The sequence below is a fragment of the Bradysia coprophila genome, unplaced genomic scaffold, assembly GCF_014529535.1.
Source record: "Bradysia coprophila strain Holo2 unplaced genomic scaffold, BU_Bcop_v1 contig_350, whole genome shotgun sequence".
Taxonomy (NCBI): Eukaryota; Metazoa; Arthropoda; class Insecta; order Diptera; family Sciaridae; genus Bradysia; species Bradysia coprophila.
In genome coordinates this window covers 2,003,678-2,018,223 of record NW_023503608.1, presented here as the reverse complement: position 1 = coordinate 2,018,223, position 14,546 = coordinate 2,003,678, and the positions used below count along the sequence as shown (strand labels likewise).

Below are 14,546 nucleotides of genomic sequence, written 5' to 3'. Positions count from 1 at the left end.
CCATGAACCATTGAACCAAAAAAAATCCAAAATGTTCGCTCGTTTTTTCGTAAATATTTCACATAATCAGCAACTTGATGCGCAACCAATATGACAGTTTTTTTTTAGATATGAGAGTCACCTTTCAAATGAAATATTTTAGAAGTGATGTAATAGATTAGGTTAAATTTTGTCTAATATTCTTGCTTGGTTGACTATAATTGTATTTAACTTTTATGGACTTTCAGCTTTTCTTAATTTTTAAATTGATTGCAATATCCATCTTTACAATTAGGTTGTCAAAAATCGTATGGGAAAATACAGAGGTCTTTGGTAAAGTTACCTTGATCAAAGGTTAATGTTTAGCCGATTCGATCCGAGTTGATTTAGGGGTTTGCTCAATAAATAAATGGGTGGAAAATATGGACTTTTGAAAAATTTGATATAAATAACAAATACTCATGTGTTAAAGTGAGTTAAATCCACTTCAGAATAGTCCGATGATGAAACTGAGATTGAGTCAAAGTAGCCCAATACATTGAATCAGTCTAAGGGTAATTTACAAAATATTTATGGCATGTACATCAGACGTCTGGACTGTGTCCAGAATTGTGGCTACGGTTATGGTTATTAACTGTTTTTCATGGCGACTACAGGTACAAACAACAAGCTATGTCTCTTTGAAAATCTTATAAAACAAAAATTACGTGTCAAACAAATGAAGTAAAAGATTTGAAATCAATCTATTGAAACTCTAAAGTCCAATGAAGTAATAGTTTGGAAACTGCTGATATCCTTGCTGTGAAATTTGAGAATTATTACGATGAAAGACTATCGTGCACTATGTCTATATGTATATGTGTACTAACAAATAAAAGTGTAAGGAACATTGAAAACTAATTTGACTAAAGATAAAATTAATTGATAACAAAATTTCAGATGCAGACAACGGAAGGGATTGTTTTACGCATGATGTAAGATTGGTAAATCCAAACACATTTTATGGACAAAATAATCACTTCGTTAACTGCTTAACAGGAATTGCATTTTAAGATCGTCTAAAATTTAGACATTTCAAAACAGCTGCCATTATATTCTCCGCACAGTTCAGTAGAATGGGTCTTATTTTCGCCAAAATGCTTCCACACTTGCTCGATTGGCTGGCAGTAGCTCGACGTACAGCTGAATTATATTCCCTTTTCAATTCTTCATATCGATCAATGGCGGCGTTAAGCATATCCTCATTGGGATCGCAAGCTGACAATATTTTAATTATTTTCCTAATTTTAGCCGAGATTTTTTGCAGCGCTGTCTCAACATTGCCAAAGGTACAATCGCAATCATTTCCGTTTAACTCTTTCTGTATGCGTTGGTAGTTCGCGGTGAGTTTTTCGCAAAGGCCATCGATGAAACTTGATTGTGAACACGTTTTTGCATCCGACGGCATCTGAGCTAATGACTTAAAAATGATAAAAATTAAATTTTATCTTCATCGTTGACAACTGCATTATTTGTCATACTGTCGGAATGCAGGCACAGTTCTCTGGCTTTTCATATCCGGTGGAAACATCGAGTTTCAATGCTGCGCCACAGTGGACCTGTTAAACGGTGTTAATTATAAATTTTAATTCAGAACATTTCTAGCAAAGCATCAGCTCTTCCTCGCTTTTAATTTTAGCCTATGAATAGGATAGGGTTTTCGTTGACAGACACCTTAGATGATAGTTCCTTGTCTTCATAAGAGTTATCAACTCGAGGTACAAGTCAACTGTTGGATTTACGATAGACATATCAAAGTATGTGAGCAGTGAGCACTTAAGCGTGTTGCAAACCTTATAGGCACTTTAGATATGAATTGTCGAAGGATAAGAATCCAAAGAATAAGCAAAGCAAGCATAGTCTACTTACCGCAATTATTCCAATTAATGCAACAAGCTTCATCATGTTTATTAATATGATTGTTATATTGTACTTATGAACTTAAATTAACTTACTATACTGATACCACCTGAACCATTCGGGCTTTTATATCTATCCAACTCCTATTATTGCTTCCTGAATGTCGCATATCGATTTTTTTGCATTTCGTTTAAATATTTACTCAGAATTTAATACAATTTTAACACTTGCGAATGTTTGCTGCTTTTTTATTGTCTCAGATGAATTTTAAAATGTTTAATTAGGTTTTGTAAATAATCTCGTAATTTTTAGAAAAAGAAACCTTTTTGAAATTGCAAACCAGCTGTTGACTGCCACGACTAAAATAAACGATGATCTCCGGTTATCGTGTCCTTTACACGGAGAAATGTACGTTAGAAAGGAGGAAGTAAAAAAGTTTTTGCATTAAACAGCAGGCGATACGTTGGATAATTCAAAGCAGTTTTCATTCTTTTATTTTATTTATTTTTATCGATATAATATATAAAAATAAACTTAGTCACAAAACAATGATCACAATTTCTAAATACTTAAGAAACAGCAAAATCTGCACAAAATAGTATGTTTTCCTTCCATAATTTGAATTTAAAAAAAATTGTACAGAGTGAGAATTATAAAAATTGACCATTTCAATCTATCAATTAATGAATTTTCCAAATTTTCCTAACACATGCCATTGAATTCCAGAACCCGCCTCTGGCTCATCCTTTTCATCTTTTTATCCCGAGTTGTATAATATTATTATACATATTTTGGAGCACTGTGCCAACAATTGCGGCTTGTCGGATTTCGGCTCGCTGGATTTTTGTTTAGGAGTGAGAGAACACCCAAAAAAATTATAAAAATCAAAGATATTTAGAAAACATTTTGTAGGTTTGTCCTTACTCGTTACTCCAATTTACTTTTCATCACTAGGATTGTAATAAGGCACTTTCGACCATAAGGAAAACATAAATAAAATTTACAGTGCAAGAAAATAAACAGATCACATTTCCAATTCTAACGAATACAATCCACATGCGATACACACGCTTTAATACATGATACGTACATGTCGTAACATTGGTAATGCTTGTGGATTGAATAACAATAATTGGATTGTAATTGTAACTTGTTAATTTTCCTCGTCCGTATTATTTAAAGAAAAATAGTTAGAAATCATTTCACTCAGCAATAATTGCTTGTATTTTCGAGCTACTTCAGGACTCACAGATGTGCAAAGTATTTTTACAAATTGACGACATGCCTTCCACCTGGCCAAAAAATGAAGATTCTGTCCACTAAAATTCCACAGAGTGACATTCTGTTTACAAAAGAAATTCAGGTGTACATAGTGTTCACATTCTGTACACGGAAAAAGTCAGGCGTACAGAGTGTTTACATTCTGTGTACACAACTCAAAATGTGTACAGAAACCAAGAACATGTGAACAAATGATACACAGTTCGAGTATAGATGTGAACTATTTTGAGCACGAACTGTGAATTTTTCACAGTTTGTTAATATTTTGTGCCCATTAGAATCGACGGGCGAGGGAAAAATCTCCGAGTGTATTATCGTCGGGGACGATAATATCGTTTTTGAAACGATAATATCGTCGCTGTGACGATAATATCGTTTTCTGTAACAATATTATCGTCCGAGCGACGATAATATCGTATTAGACGACAATAATATCGTTTTCCAGACAATAATATCGTTTTCTGTAACAATATTATCGTCCGAGCGACGATAATATCGTTTTCTGTAACAATATTATCATCCGTGCAACAATATTATTGCACATGAAACGATATTATCGTCCGAGCGACGATAATATCGTATTAAACGACAATAATATCGTTTTCCGCATGATAATATCGTTTTTTGCAACAATATTATCGTCTCTACAACTATATTATCGCCCATGAAACGATATTATCACAGATTTAAACGATATTATTGTTTTTGCGACGATAATATCGTTTCATGCAACAATATTATCGTTTCTGCAGTGATAATATCACCAGTGAAACGATATTATCGTCCAAGAAACAATATTATCATTTCTGATATTATATTATCACACGTGAAACAATATTATCGTCCGAGCGACGATAATATCATATTAGAAGACAATAATATCGTTTTCCGGACGATAATATCGTTTTCTGGAACAATATTATCGCCCATGAAACGATATTATCGCCCATGAAACGATATTATCGTTATACGTTGTCCAGTAGTCCAGTTAAATTATTCACTAAAAATTATTGAAAATTCCATTCATTTGTTATTTCCATTTCTAGTTATAATATCTCCAGAACCCATTTTTTATCTTTCTATGGCAAACCAAACACCTTTCTAATTGAAGGGTGAATTCAGTTGCCGTCTATAATTTGCTTCTGTAAATTTAAATATTTTATATAAAAGTTACACAGACTAATTATTAAACGATGCGAGAGAAAAAAAAATTAACACCTAAGTTACCAACACCGTTCCGGCGCCCAGCTCGCATTGCGGCCCTCCGCTTCGCTCAGGGGCAATGGGCCGGATCGCTCGGCGTGTTAAAACGCTTTTTATGTGCAATGAATTACACAGACTAATTATTAGACGATGCGAGAGAAAAAAAAATTAACTCCTAAGTTACCAACACCGTTCCGGCGCCCGGCTCGCATTGCGGCCATGGGCCGGATCGCTCGGCGTGTTAAAACGCAATTATGTGCAATGAATTACACAGACTAATTATTAGACAATACGAGAAAAAAAATTAACACCTAAGTTTTAGAACGTTTGATCGACTAGACTAATCGGCAATAATATCGTCCGTGCAACGATATTATCGCCCATGAAACAATATTATCGTCGATTGAAACGACATTATTGTTCTTGCGACGATAATATCGTTTCATGCAACAATATTATCGTTTCTGCAGTGATAATATCACCAGTGAAACGATATTATCGTACAGGAAACGATATTATCATTTCTGATATGATACTATCACCCGTGAAACAATATTATCGTCCGAGCGACGATAATATCGTATTAGACGACAATAATATCGTTTTCCGGACGATAATAATATCGTTTTCCGGACGATAATATCGTTTTCTGTAACAATATTATCGCCCATGAAACGATATTATCGCCGATTGAAACGATATTATTGTTTTTGCGACGATAATATCGTTTCATGCAACAATATTATCGTTGCTGCAGTGATAATATCACCCGTGAAACGATATTATCGTACAGTAAACGATATTATCGCCGATTGAAACGATATTATTGTTTTTGCGACGATTATATCGTTTTATGCAACGATATGATCGTTTCTGCAGTGATAATATCACCCGTAAAACGATATTATCGCCGATTGAAACGATATTATTGTTTTTGATACGATATTATCGTATCAGACGACAATATTATCGTTTTTCGGACGATAATATCGTTTTCTGAAACAATAATATCGTCCCAGCAACGATATTATCGTCCATGAAACGATATTATCGCCGCTGCAACGATAATACACTCGGAGATTTTTCCCGTCACCGATTCTAATTTATCTTTTTACCCGGTCTGAGTTTCTATATTGAATCAATATTTTGATACACCACCGCAAATGTTCAAAGCGTTCCTCAAGCACATGCTTCTTATATTCAAGTGGCAAGAACTTCCACATCCAAATAAAACAAATCACATTTTCTAAAACATGTCTTTCAATTGTTTCTGATTAAATTGCTGCTATAGCAAATAGCTGTGTAGCAAATAGCTATTGCTGAAAACAAACGAGACATTGAAAACGTGTTTTGGTCCTAGTTTTCATTGATAAATGCAGCAATCGTAATTTTAGATAGAGAAATTTCTAACTTTATTTGACAGTTGCGACAATTTCGTCATGAAAACAAGAACCAAATGGTTATTTTTGTACCTGTTTTGGACGATTGATTTTACGAACGAAGTGAGGCTTACAAGCGAAAGTGCCTTAAATCAACCGTCCCAAACAGGTGCACATGTGAGTTTTCATGCAGAGGGCCGGAAACCCGAGAAAATTCGAAAAATTGCCCTCATTTTCGGCCCCGAAGCATGAAAATATGTTTTGAATGCATCGTTTGTTTTCAGCATATACGAACTGCACTACAAGCATTGGTATGTATATACACAACACAGATGATCATGTGTGTACACGGTGTACACAAAATATTCTGTGCACGTAATTCGTGTCGTCATAATAATGTTCTGTGGATGTATGGTAGCCGGCGATATGCAACTAACACGAGTACTTATCATTCGCCTTGACGTTTCGTTCCATCTACAGCACGATTTTGGACGCAGTGAGTAAAACAAAAAAGATCATTACTGCGTCTTATCCGTAATACATTCGGAAGACGATCAAGTTTTTTTTTTTTCGATTTTCTATTTATTGTTCGCGGCATAGTTAACAGATTTTAAGATAGTATATTTTCGTTTGTGTTTCTGCTGTGTGTTGGTAGGTAGGATCAGGTTTTCTGTCTATCTGTTTTGATTATAGTTGCGTTTCGGTTAGAATCATTTTTTTGTAACATTTGGGTTGGATGATTCATAATTTTGATAATTTCCTGATAAGAATTGGGCGTTCCTTTTTTCTGTTGTTAAAATATCGAATTATTTTTGAAATTTTTTAACCAACCGAGAGACCGCTGAGGTAATGCATCAGAACCGCTAAAGTTCATGCTTTTTTGTTGTTCATTAAATCATTTGTTGCTACTCTAGAATACAATGGTTCTAACCAGTGCAGTAAATCTGGTCAACACCGCCAAGAGGGATTTTTTTTATCCAGGCGAAACGTTAAACGGAAACATCAATGTCACATCCGACAAAGACAGAAAAGTGAAAGGTAAGTACTTACTATAAGTGATCTCATCCTATACTCTGCACTATTGTGCAGTCTTGTGATCACAATGACTTTTGTATTTCTATTACGTAATACAGGTGTGAAACTACGAATATCCGGGAAGGGAAATGTAAGATTCACGGAGAGGGAGAAAAAACACCACAATTCGCTTGGGTAATGATGAAATACAAAATGTTCATGCGACGAGAAAATGCGCCTGAAACGGGCTCGCCGGTTTTTAGCCCCGTACGAAGTACAAAGGGGCTTATGGGATTACGATGCCGTGTGTAATTGATGGAATCCGAAGCAGACGGTAAGGGCAAAGTGTTTGCCTATGTTCATAGATGACGAATCCGCAATAAAAATTTTGTCTGTCCGTCTGTCCGTCACGTCGATATCTTCAGTAAATCAAATCCGATTTCAAAAAATTTTTTCCCTAAAAGATAGTCAAAATAGTGAGGCTAAGTTCGAAGATGGGCATATTTGGGTCGGTCCTTCGTGAGTTAGGGCCGCCTAAGTGCTTTAAGGTCTTTTGGTGATATTTATGGCAAAATAAACGATGGAAATGTAAATGACACGGCAAATGATAGGTATTGTCAATACCAATCCAGGATTTTTTTTTTAATCGGGTGAGTGGACCGTGAGTTAGGGCCTTAGAAGTGAAAAGCTACTAGGGCATTATGTGTATTTTACATAGAACTCAAGTAAATTTAATCTGTTTTTCGTAATTTTTATTTCATTTAAAAGGTAATTGAACATCGAATAGAATGTTGTTGAAAAAAATTTAAAATTTGGGTCCTTGGACTAAGTGTGTTTTGCATATAACTCAAGTAAATTTGATCCGATTTTCCTAAATTTTGTTTCATTTGAAAGGTAATCGAAGGCCGAATATAATGAGGTTGAAAAAAATTAAATTTGGGTCGTTGGACTAAGGCCGTAACTAGGCCTTAGGCCTCTCAATAAATTAAAATTTTAGGTCAACTTGAAATTTGTGTAACATTTGAAAGGAACGTCGTACGGGGCTTCGTAATTGCGCTATGCGCAATTTGTAAGATGTACACATTTCATAATAGTTTGACTTCAACTAGGGTGACAGACGCACTAGGGTCACGTGCCCAATAGATGGACGGGTTCGTACGGGGCTCAGTCGCAGCAAACACTCCGACTGTTCTGACGGCTCGTTTTTTGCATTTTCTGGCCGCACGACTTAACAATGTAGAGGTTGACCAATAGTGGAATTTTCGATGCAATTCAGTCACAATATACAAATTAATATGGGATTTAGTGAAAGTTTTTGGAAATATCGGTAAAAATTCCGGCTAGTGGTTAATCCCACCACATTCTTCCATTCAACTATTTTTCTCTCTTTTCTATATTCTTCCCTTTTTCATTTTATAAACTAGTTCGCATAATCATCATTCCAACCATCACCATTCCAATCACCATCATCACCATTCTTCCACATCCGAATACCATACTGTGACATACAAGAATGATGAAACGTATCTGGATCACACTTTGAATGTTCTCGGCTACGGTAAGCTATTGCTTCACGTAACCAAAACACTGCTTTCTCACTAACCGAAACTGTGTGTTTTAGATGGAGCCGAATGGTCGATTAAAAGTGGCAATTACAACTACCCTTTCCAATTTGTGTTGCCATACGGATTACCCTCATCGTTCGCTGGTGAATTCGGATCGATTGAGTACTCGTTGGATATAGAAATCGGTCAATCATGGGCCTTTGATCACAGTTCGCACACAACTTTTCAAGTTGTCAATGTGGTCGATTTAAACGTCGAGCCTACGGCACAAGTACCAGTCGTTGTGAAGGCGTGCAAAACGTTTGGAATAATCTTTCAAAGTGGACCTTTGGATGTTACGCTACGCATTCCAAGATCTGGTGCGATTCCCGGTGAATCTATACCATTCATTGTGGAAGTGTTCAATAAAAGTGACAAAACTGTCCAGGAATCACTGTCCATTTATAAGGTAAAACATTTTTGCTGGTTCGTCCATTACATTGCTGTCGATTCATATACCATCGTTGTTTTTTCACACGTAGGAGGTGGAATTTTTTGCCCAAGGAAAATCTAAAACCCAAAGCGAAAGTGTGGCTGAAATTTTGGGCGAAACGTTACAGCCGGGCGCAGACCACGTTTGGCAAAACAACACGTTCATGGTGCCACAAACTCAACCATCAACTTTGGGACGATGTCGTATTATAAGCATCAGCTATAAATTGGTGGTAAGTTAACCTGCACGAAACGTACCAGCATGGAAATGTTTAAACAAAAAATGGTCAATCTCTTTGCTGCATAGTTGGAAATGAAAGTGTCTGGCATTGGATTCAACCTGGACGCATCGTCTCCATTTGTCATAGGCAATATACCGTTCCGTAATGTTCCCTATCAGCCGATTGTACCTGGTCAACCCGTTGCACCTTACCAGCCGATGGGACTTGGTCAGTCGATTGCACCTGGTCAACCCGTTGCACCTTACCAGCCGATGGGACTTGGTCAGTCGATTGCACCTGGTCAACCCGTTGCACCTTACCAGCCGATGGGACTTGGTCAGCCGAATGTACTGTATCCGACAATTGTACCGTATCAGCCGAATTTACCGTACCCGCCGAATGTATCCTATCAGCCAATTGCACCGGGCCTTCCAACTGCGCCCTATCAGCCGACTGCACCATATCATCCAACTGCACCGGTCCAGCCTCAAGCTAACTTTGATCCTCCTCCGCCATACACCGAAAAGACGACACCGATACATATTCAGACTCGGAATGCGGCACCTCCATATGCAGAAAATACGGCTCCGCCAAACGAAACTAAAGTGGATAAGGACGGATTTGAGTTGGTTTGATATCGGTGCGCTCTGTGTTCACAGTTTAGTCTACACATTCAGAGAAATTGAATTTTATTCATTTACATTATATGTCTGTCTAACAGACAAATATATCATGAAGTGCTTAATAAGCTTTGATAAATAATTACGTGAACTTGCAAGATTTTTTCATTCATTTGCTTAGGAGTGTGAATCTCAATAATTGATTTCTCAGGAGCTTCAGACCGGGTAAGAAAGATCTGATTTCGAACCAGCCCTCATTCGAGAGATTTTGCTTATTGGTGGGATACTTGACTTGTTGGTGGGATACATACAAATAATGAACCAGAAAAATCGACTCCTATCGTGAAATGCGTACTGAACGCATTTGATAAATAATTTAGTTTTTGGCATAATGTTATGTCAATACAGAGTTAACAACATCAAACAAATTTTCTTTAATTCGGAAATAATGACATCTGTTTCAATCTCAACCAGGTGAATTCTTGCGTTTTCTCGGTATGGCTTCCATAGTGAACTAAATGTTTGGAAAATAACTGTACAAATCATAAATCAAAATATTTAAAATTCACTCAAAATTCAAAAAGGAAAATTTCAGAAGTCTTACGACAACATCGTCAGCTTTCGAAGATTTTTACCTCAATACCCTTAAGTATTTCGTCCTTAAACCAGTTTAGTCTTTAAAACATTAATTCGATTACACCGTTTCTCTGTTTTGGACCATGGATAAATAGATAGGCGGGGCAACACGCCTGATATCTTAGAATAATGTTGGGCTTTTCTCGTCAGTCTTCTATTTATAACTGAAAGACCCAAGAATTCAGATCCCAAAATCGTTTTGCCACAGAATTCCAAAAATGTTTACATTTCTTAATGCACATTTTGCCATGGCCAATATGTTCTGAACTTTAACATTGATGTCGGTCATACGTTTTGTTCGTTGGCTGCATTTTTTGTCTCGAAGCACGGATTAGTAAACTCAGTCAGAGGGATTCTTTTGAATTTCCACTAACCGAAATCCCAAAGCCAGTCTCAGATATTTTAGATCTTCCATACCTGACTGGTGGTAAGTCTCTAAAAGTCGAAAAATGTGGTTTCGTAGTCTGGATTTCATTTCCGTAAGGTGTCGAGGACACAGGCGTTTATGGGTTCATTGGAAAGCTAAGGTCGAGAAGTCTCGGGGCAAATATTGTTTAAAATTTTTTATGATAAACGGCCGAAAATATGACCTCCAGAAAATTTTTCCGAATCGGTGGAGTCTTTTGAAATTAATATCTGTCCCGAGAGTGCTCGACCTCAGCTTTCCAACGAACACATACACGCCCGTGTCCTCGCCACCTTACGGAAATGAAATTCGGACTACGAAATTCAGTTAGTCGAAATTAAAAAGAATCTCGCTCAGTAGTAAACGATTTGACGAGGCATCTGTAATTCATAATATGCTTTTGATTTTCACAATGTTTCAGATGCTTCCGTCCGCCGGATAGATCACGCAGCTGCCCAACAACTGAAGAAATGAGTTTAAGTTAAAAACAAAACAAAAAAAAAAACTGCGAAAATGTTGTGTTTCGAATTAAACAATTCATTTAATCTGTCGAATAGCTACAGTCCATTCAATTTTTCATTGTTTCAACAAAGAATGATCTGGCAGATAATTCCTTTCACTGTCATCGTAACAAACCTCAAAGGTAACCGTTGATTTTAACAGAACAGCAACACGGTTCAGCTGTTCAATAGGACCCAACGACTCCATATCGACACCGACATAAATCTCTTCAGTCGAATCGATGACTGTGCCAGCAGGTGGTTCGCGTAATTCCCAGCGTCGAACCAGTAAATTTGGATTGTCAATTTTGAGCTGTACCATCAAATCGTTGAAATGATAAAATTGAGGTTCAGCGAATTTCATCCGAACGGTTTTCAATTCACTCCGTGCCAGCGGATTTTGAATTTTTGATGGAGTTACAGTTAGATCTGCTCCAGGCCATTTACCGTCGATATTACCAGAAATTGTCGTTTTTATCAAATCAAATGTCTTACGATTCGCACAGACCATTACCAGTGTGCCATCGGTATATTTTGGATCGATGATTTTCGGTTTGACTTGTGATACCACGCTCTCCACCCTTGCAATCAATGCGTCGAGTAAAAGTTTTAGATTTTCGTCGGAGATTTTGTTGGACTTGTCATGCACAGCAACGACGAATGGAACATCGATGGTTCGATGGATAGGAATGTAAAATCGTTTTCCTGGTCTCACCGTAATGTGTTCATCCAAAATACTTTTTATTTCACGCATGACATTCATTTTGTCCGGAATCGGTTTTGTTAATGCTTCACTAGTCTCCAATGCCCGCGGATTTGTTACCAAATGTGAAACAAAATTATTTCGTGCATTTTCATCCACATCCTCCAACAGGAATGGTCCGACAACTTCGTTTATTTTCGTTAGTATCAATTGAACATTTTCCGTATCATTGGCAACATTCACTTTCTCATTCAGCGCTTTCAAGTCACCGATCAAATTATCCCTCAATTGAGTGAAATCGTTCTGAACCTGAGCATTCGATCGTTTCAATTGTTGCAAGATCATTTTCACTTTGGAAATCATTTCCTCAATTTTACTGCGACTGAGGAACTGCGAAACATCCTTATCCGATCGAAGAACGTCCGGATTTGTCGATATTGCAATTAAAATTCGGTTTTGTAGCTTCTGTTCGTACGCAGAGAGTGGCTCGATTTGATTGGACTCTTTGCGGAAAATACTGCCAACCATTCGACTTATCTCATTCCACAAACCATTACCATCGGTTGCCGCATCACTAGCAACAGTGCTGATACATCGAGGTCCAAATGTATCTCTTAAAACGACATTGTCGACTGCTTGTGCGGAAGCTTTAACGTGAATATTTTTTCCTCTTCCATACCGTCTGCGGCGTCTCGGCTTTAGTCCATCGGAAGTAGTTTTAGCCATGGCCCTTGAATTGGCTGGTTGAGCAGTGTGGTGGATCTCTGCAAAAAAATAATAATTAAAATTTGAAAGCGAAACGTCCGATTGGTCATTGAATACAACGTCACGTACTTGGAATAGGTATTGGGACATTCCATACCGGCGGTGTTGCTGCTAGCTGTTGATTTTTGGTTGGAGGATGAATGACGGTAGATGTATTCGGCGGCTTTTGTGTGGAGTTAATCTGAAAAAATTGGTAATTTTAGCAGACTCTTAGGAAATTGAATTAGACCAGATAGATGTGTGCTAATAGGTCGTGTCAATTCAGACGACAAATGCTCAACAACAGATTAACTAGTCACAACAAAGTGTAATGAAACTTCGATCAGAAATTCGGGAGTGAGAGGATTACGCTTTTAACATACATTGGAACATCGTCGAGCAAATGGGAGTTCCAGAATTGACAATTCAGTTTCTACCAGAATTTCCCCGATAGGAGAAGGCATTAAACCAAAACAAAAAATGTTTACGGATGATGTAACCTCGAGGTCAATTATTAGCTGCCACTTTAGACAGAGTCGAATTACCACGACTGCCGAAATAAAAGTAAATTTTTGGAGGATACGGACATTAAGCCTGACAGCGGCACCCCCTTTTATCCCAATGATTTTTGGTACATACCGAAATTAATGACGATTGAGATGCTGGTATCATCTTGTTATTCGGCCCTTCATGCATGTCTGTGTTTGTTGTTAATATTTGGTTGTTGCTTGGTCCTCTCGCATCGACCATTGATGGATGTATTAAGTGGGGATTTTGTGTGTGTTTCCGTTTAAGTGACCTAGTCGGATTCACATTTTGATGAGCATACCGAAAATTGACTTGTTCATTTGAATGAACATTCGGCTGATGACTATTCCAAGACTTATCCACAATCGTTCCATAATACGATGGATATGCGGACGCTTGCGATCCATCTGGGTAATGTTGCTGCCAGTATTCTTCGGTGTGCTGTACAGAATCAGACCAATGGGACCAATTTGATTGCGATTGATAATCGTTGGAACCATATGATGGTTGCGAATAGTTGTTTATCGTATGACAAACAGTTGGTATGTTGGTCGTCGAAGTTTCTTGTTTGTGTTGTTTATCTACTTGTTGTCTCATCATTTCGACAAGTTTGAATTTTAACTTCTGATCGACCAGTTTCAATAAAATCTTTTTCCTCTTGGATTCTTCTTTCATCGTAAGCGGACGGTCAGGCGGAGTTTTCTGCCCGAACATGATTTCATTTGCATCAGGCTCCAATTCTTTATAAAGACTTTCGGTCTCCATTTGATTTTGCACGTTTGATTCAGTCGGTTTAGTGGAACTAGTTCATTATACTCTATAATTACAATAACGTATACAATTCACCTTAAACTAACTGAAATGCTGACTACGAGAGTAACGCAATTTTTTGTTTACTTTTTGACATTTCATCTGGGGCCCTATTCTAATAGAGTGATTTCAATTCGAAACGTCAATCTAAGATGTTGGATAGCATTGAAGGTTTCTAGGCATGAAACGTAGTTAAATTTTATATTGCCTGTCTTAGCAACCCGTTGAAGCACCCTTGAAAAACCACTCTTCCTCCATAATAATTAAACAAAGAAATTACAAAAAATATGCAACGAAAAGTACGAAATGTTTTGCGATTCAGCCCCAGCGAAAAAATGGCGATTGACGTAACCGACGTAACTAATAAAAGACCTTGGGCTTGCATACTAGAAAAAATTTAGATTGGCAGCATTGCCCAGTAAAAACCGTTTCGATAGATGGATTGACTCATCTACGTCATTCATTAATGTGCCATTTTCGTTTAACTATTTTCAAGAAGATTGATGATAATTTCGACTAATTTACGTAATTTACGCAATAAAAAATGCGTCACTGTGCATTTTGCCTAAAGGAAATTGAAAAACAAG

General features: G+C 37.2%; 2 protein-coding genes across 6 annotated transcripts; one reads left to right on the top strand and one right to left on the bottom strand.

Moving 5' to 3' along the window:
- The first annotated feature begins 6,153 nt into the window (after positions 1-6,153).
- On the top strand, positions 6,154-9,784 carry LOC119080034 (arrestin domain-containing protein 3-like). Of its 5 annotated transcripts, XM_037188225.1 has the most exons (8): positions 6,197-6,587; positions 6,656-6,779; positions 6,875-6,950; positions 8,180-8,313; positions 8,377-8,768; positions 8,842-9,024; positions 9,099-9,204; positions 9,259-9,784. In XM_037188225.1, the coding sequence occupies exons 2-8, from the start codon at positions 6,662-6,664 to the stop codon at positions 9,645-9,647; spliced, it is 1,398 nt and encodes a 465-aa protein (XP_037044120.1). In that variant the 5' UTR covers positions 6,197-6,587; positions 6,656-6,661; the 3' UTR covers positions 9,648-9,784. The 5 variants fall into 5 exon arrangements, with proteins under 5 accessions (XP_037044118.1, XP_037044120.1, XP_037044119.1 ...); XM_037188223.1 differs by having other exon boundaries at positions 6,154-6,237; positions 9,099-9,784; XM_037188224.1 differs by having other exon boundaries at positions 6,197-6,392; positions 9,099-9,784.
- Positions 9,785-11,186: 1,402 nt separating this feature from the next.
- On the bottom strand, positions 11,187-14,079 carry LOC119080005. The gene is made up of 3 exons (XM_037188178.1): positions 13,261-14,079; positions 12,712-12,823; positions 11,187-12,641 (listed from the first exon to the last, which is right to left on the bottom strand). Exons 1-3 carry the CDS (start codon positions 13,912-13,914, stop codon positions 11,251-11,253), a joined length of 2,157 nt encoding a protein of 718 aa, XP_037044073.1. The 5' UTR covers positions 13,915-14,079; the 3' UTR covers positions 11,187-11,250.
- Positions 14,080-14,546: the final 467 nt, after the last annotated feature.